Consider the following 12,840-nt stretch of genomic DNA (forward strand, 5'->3'; position numbering starts at 1 on the left):
CGCACAACAACTACCACTTATACTAATTTAAAAATACTTTTATAACATTTACTATGTCAGCTTCGTGGATACAACTGTTACCATCTAGAGGCGTTCGTCTTTTGATCAGGGCTCGAAATTATTTGCTACTCGGCTCTAGTGGGCCTCAGTGCCCCCCCGTCAGTCACCCTGGTTCGGGTGCCCGCTCAATGATTCCCCCCTGCTCTCCTCATGGCAGAGCCCTGTCGGCGCTCTGTGGAATCACCAAGGAGATGACCGCGAATGGAGCGGCATCCCGGCCGGCCAAGGTGCTGACCCTGGACACCATGAACCCTACCGTGAAGAAGGTTGAATACGCCGTGCGCGGGCCCATCATGCAGCGCGCCGTGCAGATTGAGAAGGAGCTTAGAGAGGGGGTGAAGAAACCTTTCCAAGAAGTCATCAGGGCCAACATCGGTGACGCCCACGCCATGGGCCAGCGGCCAATCACTTTCTTCCGTCAGGTCCTGGCACTCTGCTCTTACCCGGAACTCTTAGACGTCAACGACAATACGTTCCCGGAGGACGCCAAAAGTAGAGCGCGCCGCATCCTGCGGTCTTGCGGAGGGGGCAGCATGGGCGCTTACAGCGCCAGTCAGGGCATAGACTGCGTGCGTCAGGACGTGGCCGCCTACGTTGAGCGTAGGGACGGCGGGGTTCCCTGCGATCCGGACGACGTCTACCTCACCATAGGGGCTAGCGGTGGCATCGTGACCATGCTGAAGCTACTGGTGTGTGGCGAGGGTGCGGCGTGCACGGGCGTGATGGTCCCCATCCCCCAGTACCCGCTGTATTCGGCCGCCCTGGCCGAACTGGGCGCGGTGCAGATAAACTACTACCTGAATGAGGAGAAGTGCTGGAGTCTGGACGTCGGCGAGCTGCAGCGCGCCCTGGACGAGGCCAGATGCTACTGCGACCCGCGCGCCCTCTGCGTCATCAACCCCGGAAACCCCACCGGTCAAGTTCAGACCAGGGAATGCGTCGAGGAAGTGATCCGATTCGCCGCGAAAGAGCGCCTCTTCCTGATGGCCGACGAGGTGTACCAGGATAACGTGTACGCCGACGGTTGCCGGTTCCACTCCTTTAAGAAGGTGCTGTTCGAGATGGGACCCGAATACTCGGATACCGTGGAGCTGGCTTCCTTCCACTCCGCCTCGAAATGCTACATGGGAGAATGTGGATTCCGAGGGGGCTACATGGAAATCGTCAACATGGACACTGAGGTCAAGGCCCAGTTGACCAAGCTGCTGTCGGTCCGTCTATGTCCCCCGGTTCCTGGACAGGCCCTTATGGATCTGGTGGTCAACCCCCCTCAGCCTGGGGAACCCTCTTATGACAACTTTGTCAAGGAGCGCACGGCCACCCTGCGTGTGTTGGCAGAGAAGGCCCGGCTGACGGAGGAGATTCTGAACACGGTGCCCGGGATCAGCTGTAACCCGGTGCAGGGAGCTATGTACTCCTTCCCCCGCATCACCATCCCTGAGAAGGCTGTCGAAGAAGCCAGGGAGAAGGGCCAGGCTCCGGACATGCTCTACTGTATGAAGATGTTGGAGGAGACTGGCATCTGCCTCGTGCCCGGGAGTGGCTTCGGCCAGAGGGACGGAACACACCACTTCAGGATGACCATATTGCCACCGACAGACAAGCTCAAGATCCTCCTGGCTAAAGTGAAGGAGTTCCACCAGAGGTTCACACAGCAGTATTCTTAGGCCCTGTTTAGACTGGCAGCCAAATCCAGCCTAAATCAGATCTATGCCATATCCAGATTGGAATCCGATTTGTTTTATGAAGTCTGAACAGAGACAGGTCACATTTTTACAAATCCGACTTGAGCTACATTCAGAGGTGGTTTAAAATCTGATTCAAATATGATTTCTAAAGATGCGTCTCGGTCTGAACGCAGTAACCTGCTCTAACCACCTAGGTCACATATCAAAATGTCCAAAAAGCCACTTGCAGTGCGACCCGAGCGCCACTGACGTCATTACAGAGTGCGAGAATTGATTTTGATTTACGAGAGCGCAAGGGGTGTAATGAAAACAGAACAATATAGTGCAGCAAGTTTTACAAAAGAAATGGCGGGCAGGATTCATTGGACAGACGGAGAAATTCAATGTCTCCTAGTACTTTGGGGGGGGACGCCTCAGTACAAGCGTAACATGTAGGAATGTACAGGAACAAGGCAATATATGAAGACATGCAGTATCTCGCGGCATGGTAGAAAATGGTTCACAAGGTCCTACCTGCAGTGGACCTTGTGTCACCCTCTCCGCCCTGCAGTGTCAGATGGTTTTTGTTTTCTCCAATGTCATTATCCGTGGTAATTTCAAACAAGATTTCAAACTTTAAAAAAACTAAAACAAAAGACTGAACATGGGTAAAATGCTCTTTTTAATAAGCCCCATTCCTTCCTCTAATCCGCCCACAGAGGACCCCAAACCATTACAATCTCATAATTCATCTGTCATTAATTTTTGCCTTTCGACACCGTGGAACGTGGGGTCTCTATGATGATGCGCTTTAGCCACTACAAAGATTCACATTGTCTCCGTCGGGTGGATAACCTCATGTCCAAAAACTGTTACTTTTCGGGATCAAAATCACAAATAGCTAAAGTAAACAGATCGACAAGCTTGAGCTTGTCGATCTGCACTTTTATTTGTGCCATTTCAGCAGTGGTGGAAGAAGTACTCATACTGTATGTTTTACTTACATAAAAGTAGCAATACTGCAATGCAGAAATACTCTGTTACAAGTACAAGTCTCGTATTCAGAATTTACTTGAGTAAAATTTTACCTCTAATATTTACCTCTGAGAAGTAATGGAGTAGAAGTAAAAGTATTGAAATTTGGAAGTACTCCAGTGAAGAAAATAATCCTTAAAAGTGTTCTTAAGTACAGTACTTGAGTAACCACTACATTTCAGATGTGAAGTATGTCTGTAATGTGTTTGTATTTGGCGGATGAATTAATTAATACCTGGCAGTTGATGTGTTAAAATAAATCCAAAATTATTCATGATTTTTCTAATATGTTAAAAAATAGCAGATGTACCAGCTCTGTGAGCTTGTAGATCTGCAATTTTTGAGAACCACTGTTCTAAATCCCAAGTTTTCTGAAAAACTGATGAGACTACATATACATATATACACACACATACGCACTAAAATGACACAGATGCTCTCCCAATTTTAATGGGTTTAAGTAAACATGAGCTAAGGCTTACCCAATGACACCATGCCATCGTATTCAATTACACCTGTCTGCTGCTGTAGCGTCAAAGGCTACCCGTTCGGACCATTTATTTTCACTTATAACGTAACCCAGGCCCCAGGGGTCAAGCCAAGGACCCCCTAGTTGACAGAGCTGAACCAGAGACCCCCACTACATATTGTATACAATTGTGGTGCAGATTCAACTTTTTCATAGATTTCATAGATAAATCATAAGAAAGAAGGTCCTATCACACAAAGATTTGCAGCCCCCCTGTAGTAACTCTAAGGACCCCCATAGGTGTCCCGGACCCCCTGTTGAAGACCGCTGACGTAACCCAAGGCATTATCTGAAGTAACAGTGACAATATGCAGGAGCTTGAAAGATTATTCACGTAAATGCAAGTAAAATGTAAGTAAAATTAGACAAATAATGAATACAACGTGCACATTCAACAATGTTGGAAAGGTGCAGAGCATTTATTATTTTAAACACAAATATTCAATGTAAACAAAATTGTAAAAAATAAATTCTTAACAGCTTATTAAATTACACACAGCGTGTCCATCTGAGCTTCCGGGGTTAACTAAAAACGTAACCATTAATGGTGTTCAAATGTCAAACATAAACATAACATAAAAATATTAAATAACCCGTTTTGTCTCTGGGGAGCATTATTCAGGGACTTATTATTCAGGGATTATTCATTATTATTATAATCCATCAGGGCCGCCGCCCGCTCCTTGACCTCCTTCAGGATGTCCATGAGGAAGCGCGTGTTCTCCCCCTCGCACGCCGCCACGGCGGGGACCACGGCGGAGGCCCCTCTGCCCAGCTCCACCAGCTCCTCCATGTCCTCGGCCAGCCGGACCGCCCGCCGGTCCGTCCAGCCCGCCGTCACCCGTTCCAGAGGGTGGGCGGCCAGGGTGCCGGCCAGCTTGTGACCCAGGACGATGGCGGCGCCGGCGGTCCCGTCGGTAGGGCTGTCACGATTAGAAATTTAAGTTGACGATTAATTGTCACTCAAATAATTGCGCTTAACGATTTCATTGTGTTTTTGGCATTGAACATTGGAACATATGAATACAAAATACATTTCTGTTTGCCTTTTAGGCTTCGTAATCAAAAATTGCACAGGGCACATATGACAATTAACTTAAATATACAAGATATTAGAATAAATATATAAGAAATTGACATTTAATAATTTTATACATGTAAAATAGCAGAAATAGCTGATCTACAAGCTTACAACACGTCACTTCATGACATGTTGTAAGTTTGTAGATCTGCAATTTATGTATTTTTTTATATTTGAAAATGTGTGAACATTTTTTCAACATGGAGACGATAATGCAAAAATAATTGCGATTATCTCAAATCATTGCGATTAAACGATTATGTAATAATTGCGACGGGCCTACCCATCGGGTTGGAGGTCGCAGAGCAGCTCCGTGGAGCCCGTGGCCTGCAGGTAGGAGACCAAGAGGTTCCCCAGCAGGCTGGCGCACGCCTCCAGCAGAGGCAGGTCGCGGATCACGGAGACCTGCTCCTTCAGGGCGAGGTCGCCGAGGCGCGCGCTGCGGAGGAGCTCCTCCCGCTGGGTGGCCGTGGGGACCAGGTCCAGAGGCGACCGGCCGCATCCGGTGGTCTGCTGGAGGAGGTCTGATCCTACATATGGAAGGAAGGATACAGAGAGATACAGGGTCAGTACTCATCACTTAAAGTTGTACAATGCAGGTTCACAAATAACGATTTTTAGCAACCTCTGCTGGTCACTACCGTCACTGCATACAATTTTCCGTGGTCCTCGATTACCCAGAATTCCATTTGTTTTCACCGGAAGCCGGAAGCGTTTCAAAAAGCGTTTTAATTGTTTTATACCATCTGCGGATCGTTTCTCTTAGCCAGTGGAGCATTAGTTACCATGAGCTGAGTTTTCTTTTGCTGTTTTTCGATCTGCCAATCCTACATTCTCTTAAAATCAGCGTGAGGTTCCTTTTTGTTATTAGCGCGGTAGTTCCTGGCCAAACAGGAAACCGGTGCGGTAGTTCCTGGCCAAACAGGAAACCGGTGCATTTTCCGGCCGGATGACGTCATTTTCGCGGGAGAGTCTCCCCCGACACCGTACAATAGAAAATATATAAATAAAAGGCTTTCGGGGGTGACATTCATGGAGTGGGTGTTGTGAAACATTTGCCACTCACAAAAGATATACAATTTAACTTTAGTTTTTGTTTTAAAGTTACCTAGTATTACTTTAAGTAATACGATTCTTCTACAGATTTAGGGCTACAACTATCCATTATTTTCTTAACGATTTGTCAATTACTTTTTATCGAAATATACTTAAAGTATGAAAGTATTCATTATGCAGATTGTCCCATTTCACAAGTCTTCGTATACAAATCTTTTGAAAAGAGCAGATCTACAAGCTCACAATGTTGCTCACATTGTGAGCAGCTACTTTACCACTGCACCACCCGAGCGCCCTTGAAACATTCTATAGCAGTGTGGTTCTCAACCAGTGGTCCGGGGACCACCAGTGGTCCTTGAATGGATTCCAGGTGGTCCCCAGCAAAATGATGGCGAGTTGGTAACCAAATGGAACCTTATAGATCTTCAACTCTTGAGAGCGTCAAATGGACCCTTACGGATCCATTTGGTTTCATTTAATCTCTCAAGAACAGATTCTGCTCTGCGTTGGAATCTGTCGCGAAGGTTCGTCATAACATGTACGCACTGGGCTACAAGTGGGCGTGCCTTCAGATCAGGAAGCAGGCCGCGCTTTACCCAATCAAATGTAGTGGGCGGGATTCATGTGTCCGTCGATCCTTCCCCCTCGAAACAAACCCAAACTAATTTAACAATAGCGTCCGCGGAGCAGACAAAACCACGGAAAGATATTCACATTTTAACTTACTCTTTCATCATAGAAACAAGTGGGCTTATAACCAAAACAATCCATGTTCTCTGGGAGAAGTGGTGTTAGTGTTCCGTGTAGAAATATTGTTAGTGGGAATGAAAACATAGTGGCACCACCGGAAGTGAAAGGCTGAAGGCAGACCAAAACCCCGGTTTCCTTGCGCACGGGTGCTACGTTGTCTTTGTCCCAGGCCCCAAGATGATAGTACAAACAGCAGAGGGCGCTGTTTTTCATTCTCATCTTGGCTCTGGGTTCCCAGATTGGGTTTCATTTGACGCTCTCAAGAGTTAAATTATTGATAAACATCTGCATTACTTAATTTAGATTTTGTTTTTGTCTACACAATTAGAGAATGTAGAAGAATTGTTATTTTGATCCAACGTTTGCCTATGGTACCATCATCAATACAGCATGGAAGTGTGGACAAAATGTTATCCAACGACAACAAAAACATAAAAAGTTTTGGGTCTGAGGGGCTAAAACTCATCAAATGGTGGTTCCGTGGCTCAAATGCCTAACAAATAATGGACCTTGATATGAAAAAGGGTTGAAAACCACTGTTCCAGAGCAATGATTAGAGATATTCAACAGTTATTTTTAACAAAAACTAAAACAATTTACAGCACATTTAAACAGCAAGCACTCCCGAGTCCTGACTGGAGTTGTGAAGCTGAGCGAGTCAAGAGGTTAAACTGCACCCTGAATGTTCCCATCTTATAATACATTTCCGTCTCAGAAGATCCCCCCCCCCCTTCCCCTCCCCCATTCTTCATCCTGTTTCAGTCCATCATCAGCGAAGCATCTCGAGGATAAAGATAACGCGAGTTGCACGTCGAGGTCATGGCAATTTCACAAAGACTACACTTGGCTGGACAGGGAAGCTAATTTTTCTAAGCCTTTCATAAAACACAGCAGCACTTCATTTACATGCCTTGGCTCCAAGCGGTGTAGTTGTAATGCAGGCGTTTATCTGAGGTCAACTTCTCTTCCATTGTTGCGATTTTATGACCTGCGCCTTTTTCTTTCTACCCGGCAGGCCTGTGTGTGTGTGTGTGTGTGTGTGTGTGTGTGTGAGAGTGCATGAGAGACAGTAATGAGCTCCCTCACACACACACACAGAGGCTCTATCAGGTCACTAACTCTGTCCCTTTTACGCAAACACGATGTGACCCTCCAGTCGCACAGTTAAAACAAGGTGTCAAGTGAAGTTAGCGCTGAAGCGAGCTAAAAGCCCTAGCCTGGCACTGGAAGCTAGCAGGGAAACAGCTGTTCACTTTAGTTACACTGTGTGTGTGTGTGTGTGTGTGTGTGTGTGTGTGTGTGTGTGTGTGTGTGTGTGTGTGTGTGTGTGTGTGTGTGTGCGCGCGCGTGTTTGCATTACTATACTTGTGCGGGCCAAGTGTCCCTGCTACTATAGTAGAATTTTAGAAATTTGTGAGGACAATAATTTGTCTTGTTCTTCTCTTAAGAGAAGTTTTTGTTTTTATGGTTAAAAATAGAGGTACGCAATTTTGGTTTAGTATAACTCGAAGGCTTACGGTTAGGGTTAGAAATGGCCATAAAATGGTATTAAAAAAATAACTAAGTCCTCACAAGTATAGTAATACAAATGTGTGTGTGTATTGGTGCGTTGTTGGGAGTGTGTATTTTTGTGTGATATGTGCAAAAGCAAGTATTTATGTGTGTTTGTGTGTCCTGGCAGTGACCCGTACTGTGTCCCTTCCGCCTTATTGGATAATATTGCTGCCTAGCTTGGCTGTGTGTGGCTGTGTGTGTGTGCAGTCATGTTTTATTCGGCTGCATGCCTTGCACTCATTAACCGTCTCATTTCAGGACAAATCTGCCCAAAAAAAATGATTTGGATTGGTGCCTATTACTATATCGTTGCTGTCGGGCAGAAACCTCATATCTCCATATTCTAACTTTCTGTGTTTTTTTTCTCCGTAAAATAACGCTCTACTTGATCACACAAAAGCATCAAAAGTTTTTGAAAAAACTTTCGGTTTTGGAATTTTCCATTGGAGTTTTCCACCCGACAGACGATATTGTTGTTGTCGAGCAGAAACCTTGTACTGTATGTCGATTTATTTTTTGTCCATTTCAGGAAATGGACAAAAAATAACCAGTGTTCCAATGGATCATTGTAGTTATTTTAGTCACAAGCTCTTGTTAATACGTAATTGGTCGACAGCAACGATATATCTGACTTTTCATCTTATGCAACAAATGGACAGTGTTGCCATGTCGGCTTATTATAAGCGACTTTGGGCTTCTTTTTCTGTAAAGTTATTGAAAAAAAATTGGTGGTTGCGGGTTGTGGTTTTTTGGGCTCGTTTCTAAAGTGTACTTGCTTATTTAGGCTTGCTTCCAAATTGTCTAATTATTTAAACCAGTGGTTCTCAAATATTTATTAAAATGTTTTGTGCCAGGCAGCATTTGTGTGAAAATAGCCCGATGCATAAGTGCTCATGTGGTCTATAGTCGCTTCTTTTGGGATTGTTTTCATAGACCCGGTTGCTTATTTCTCACAAAATCTGGCAACACTGAGCATCTCCCCATAGAAATCCTTCAGTTAACCACTCATGAACCATTCTATAGCTGGCCATGAGGGGATGTTTCTAGTTGGCAGATACATACAGTACATACTGTAAAGAAACAGCATTTTTCGTAAAGATGTAAAGATAATTATTATTTCTTGTATATGCACGCTGCGAAGTAGTACGGAGTTGACATTTTGACCTTTAAGCAAGCACATTCATTTTCTACAATTCACCCACGTCAACAGCAGGGCTGTTTTCTGTGTTAACTGTATACGCACATTGAAATACATTTCCCAGACAGAACTATGGACAGCGCTGCCAACGGCAAAGCTGAAAACCTTGGATATCTCCCTCTCTCCATCTATCTCTCTCTCTTTCTCTCTCTCCCCCTCTCGTTCTCTCCATCACGTGGCAGGTATAAGCAGTGGAAGGAAGGTCACTGCCTTGTCTACCTTTTAGCTCTTCAAGCTTGAGTGGCAAAAACTCTCCATCTGCATAAATTTCAGCGTTAATCTACATAAACTCTTACATAAGCGGGGGAGATTTACAACGCAGGGGTCAAGCAGCGGGGCGGCCGAGTCAAGGACACGACGACGAGAGAACACCAGATTGGATCAGACGACCACTGGGAGAGAGACACCGCAATGGAGAGGGAGAGAGAGAGACAGAGACGTGGGTCAGGACTCCCAGGGAGGTTGACGTGGGTGAATTGAATACCTAAGACCCCAATGGAAACAAGACCGCAATGACTTTTTTTGGCGTTATCCTTTAAGACAAAGTGTTTTGACTGTACTCGTGCCGGTTTACATTTTTGTCTAATAAAATATTCAATCAATCAATCAATGTTCAGGGGCGGCCATAGCTGAGTGGTTAGTGAGCCCGCCTAGGGAACCAGCTGGCCCTGGTTGCCCCAGGTTCGATTCCAGGCTATCCCAGCATATGTGCCGATGATATGAAATTTGTCCCTGAGCAAGACTCTTAACCCCAATTGCTCACAGGTTCTCATTGGAAACAAGACCGCAAGGACTTTCATGAACGACCTGTTAAAAGGAATTATCCTTATCCTTATCCTTATGTTCCCCCATTATTTTGGGGGGGTCAGTAAAGTGACAATCTAACCTTTTTAATACCTAAAAATTAAAAATGTTATGAAAAAAAGACCATTACTGCATCAAGAGTAATCAACAAAGTATACTATAAAAACTGGTTAAACATTGGCCAAATTGTCACATAATATAAGAAAGAGGCGTTGTGAGCTTGTAGATCTGCTATTTTCACAACATTTATCTGTGGAACCGATTATTATTAACAGTTTGCAAAGACCAGCACAGGGAAGTACAGTTCAATACAAGGTCTGTTAAGAGGATTTTAAACCCAAGAAAGCACTATGGTTAGTTTCCATTGGGGTTTTCTTTTGTACTCAATTCATCGAAAAACTAGTCAAACTAAATGCAGCCAAAAACATTAATTTGGGGGGTCCTTGGCATGACAAAGTTTGAGAACCACTGGACTACATCTCAAAGCCTGGAGGGATGACTGATACGTAAGTCCAGCCAAAAACAGCTACAGGTCTTTCAGAGAACCTTCTGTGTTTGTGTGCGCGCCAGGCTTTTGCTCTGCGCCTTCCTTCCACAGAGAGAAGTACAGTCCATCCTTGGACTGCACTTGGCGTAGCAGGGCCTTTAGGTCGAGGCAAAGAAGCCTTTAAGCACTTAGCACTGAGTGTTTTCAACCAGCAAAAGGAAGAAATGACAAGTGTGTGTGTGTGGGTGTGTGTGAGAGAGCGAGAGAGAGCTGGGGTAAGGACATGTTTTATAGACCACTTCACTTCTGTTTCTAACCGTTTCTTCTCCTCAACAGTACAGGCACTTCATGCAGTACACACAGACACACAACACGACTCGTCAAACCTCATTGTGAGTTTTTGGTATCGTTACATCCCTACTAGCTCTTACTTAAACCCTATATGGTTGAGCGGAGTATGGTTGCTGGCGTTTAAGTGGTTAAGTGTTTTGTTTTCATACAAAAAAGGGAGGTGAAATAAATAATCACATTTTCATAACTTCTGAAAGTTTTTTTTTCAGACGCTCCTGCACCCCCAGATCTCCTGACTCTCCCAAATAGTATTTCTTGCAACTGTATAGTTTAAAAAAATGGTATTACAATGGATTATTATTTTTATAATCAGTTAGTTTGACAGCTTCTGATGGTCTTTCTGACTAGCTGTCTGCACGCACTGCGGACTGAGTCTAGCTGTATCAAAAATAGCAGATCTACAAGGTCGAAATGCGATTTTTTAAAATCCTGAAAAGTAACAGTTTGGAAAGATCTCTGTAATCCTCCTATAATTTGAGAAACCTCTGTGGTGGTGGTGAGACCAAAACTGTCTGCCCGGTTCTCCTCAGTGGCTGGACCAATTGATCTTAATTTGCACACAGCCAATGACCATTACCATGCCCACGGAACCACAAAGCCCGTTTTTCGATATCACCAAAGCTCAGCTGTTTATTAGCGTTTTTGTGTCAAACAATGCCGCCATGGTTATCCTGTCCACTCAGGACTTCCTAGACACCCTGCTGCTTTAGGTCGTGACCAGGCTCTTCTCTTCGCAGATGAGTGAGGCTGGGACCGAGGCTAGGACTAGTCTAGATAACTTGGCACTTCAGATCACAGGGTGATTGAAAAAAAAAAGCCTGCCGTCTCCATTTTTATCACATCTTTTACCAGTCTGACTCACCCAGTTTTCACAAACCCACTCTCTCCCCTAAACTTTACTTAAACTTTCTCTCTCTGACTCACCATTTCTTGCTCATGTCGCTCGGTATCTCTTTCCATCTTCCACTGAACAACTCAATCATTTGTTGTTAACCCAGTTCCTCCCCAACAACAGTCTATGAAATAAACTGTCAAGTGTTCTACACTTACTTGTGACTGTACATCAACACACACACACACAGTGTGTGTCAGTCAACCATGCAAAAAAAATAAGAAAAAGTGTAAACCTGAAAAATATACAGCTGGCAACTATACAGTGGTGTTGCTGTTCTGTGTCATACAAGTGTCGTGCATAGTAGCATTAATAGCCGATCTATGAGCTTGCAACGTGCCACAGATGCAACGCGTTGTGAGCTTGTAGATCTGCTATTTAACCTATTAAAAGTAATACCAAGAGCTTGTGTCTAAATAAATAATAACAGTACTGGATCCATTGGAACACCGCATTTTGTGAAAATGTACGGTTTTGGACATACAAGGCTTCCGCCCAACAGCGACAATAGATATTTATCGTCGCAGAAACCTCTTATCTCCATATTCTAACTTTGTGTTTTTTTGTAAATTAACGCCCTACTTGATCATACTACAGCGCCACACTATAAGCATCAAAAGTAGCAGATCTACAAGCTCGAAACGCGGCGCGAAGCGACACAACAGGCCTTTTACTTGTGACAGTATTTTTATATTGTGGTATTGCTACTTTTACTTAAAATATCTGAGTACTTCTTCCATACACATACAAATATATATACACAGTATGTTTCCATCTATGAGGTCATCTTTTAACATGCACACTGTCAACCAGACAGACAGAGCAGTGTAAACCCTGGCTGTCCAGTCAGTGTGTGTGTGGTAGGTACAGTACAGTATATATATATTGGCGTGTGGAGGAGGATGAGGTGATTGTATCCAGGCCAGGTATCTGTGCTGTATGTCAGATAAATGCAACACCTGGGGGATTACATGAGTGCACAGGGTAATTACACCATCCACCCAGTGTGTGTGTGTGTGTGTGTGTGTGTGTGTGTGTGTGTGTGTGTGTGTGTGTGTGTGTGTGTGTGTGTGTGTGTGTGTGTGTGTGTGTGTGTGTGTGTGTGTGTGTGTGTGTGTGTGTGTGTGTGTGTGTGTGTGTGTGTCCTTAAAGACGTCTCTGCTCTGAGGGGACAGAACAGGGTTAGGTATTTATATGCCTGGAGATGTTCCTGCTCCCATACACAGGCCAGATGCTTTATGACAGAGAGAGAGACACACACACACACACAGAGAAGTGCACAGCCCTCTGGCCTTTAGAGGGCAGGCGAAGACCAGAAATAATAAAATGCAGAGTGGAGGAGGGGAGCACCACCACAGAAAGAGAGATGGAGAGAG

At 44.7% G+C, this 12,840-nt stretch overlaps 2 protein-coding genes across 2 annotated transcripts in view; one reads left to right on the forward strand and one right to left on the reverse strand.

Annotated features, from left to right (window-relative positions):
• Positions 1 to 203: 203 nt before the first annotated feature.
• On the forward strand, positions 204 to 1,727 carry LOC308088472 (alanine aminotransferase 2-like; the record flags this gene model as incomplete). The annotated part of the gene is made up of 1 exon (XM_080432934.1): positions 204 to 1,727. Exon 1 carries the CDS (start codon positions 252 to 254, stop codon positions 1,725 to 1,727), a length of 1,476 nt encoding a protein of 491 aa, XP_080289060.1. The 5' UTR covers positions 204 to 251.
• Positions 1,728 to 3,902: 2,175 nt separating this feature from the next.
• The window catches only part of slf1 (SMC5-SMC6 complex localization factor 1), a 67,809-nt gene continuing 58,871 nt past the window's right edge, over positions 3,903 to 12,840 (reverse strand). Inside the window, exons 18-19 of the mRNA XM_080434467.1 lie at positions 4,656 to 4,902; positions 3,903 to 4,214 (exon numbers count right to left, since the gene is read on the reverse strand). Of these exons, the coding sequence (XP_080290593.1) occupies positions 3,932 to 4,214; positions 4,656 to 4,902 (530 nt within the window). The 3' untranslated portion in view covers positions 3,903 to 3,931. The remainder of the gene's footprint in view (positions 4,215 to 4,655; positions 4,903 to 12,840) is intronic.

This window comes from Gymnoscopelus braueri (assembly GCF_963280865.1).
Source record: "Gymnoscopelus braueri genome assembly, chromosome: 7".
NCBI classification, from domain to species: Eukaryota; Metazoa; Chordata; class Actinopteri; order Myctophiformes; family Myctophidae; genus Gymnoscopelus; species Gymnoscopelus braueri.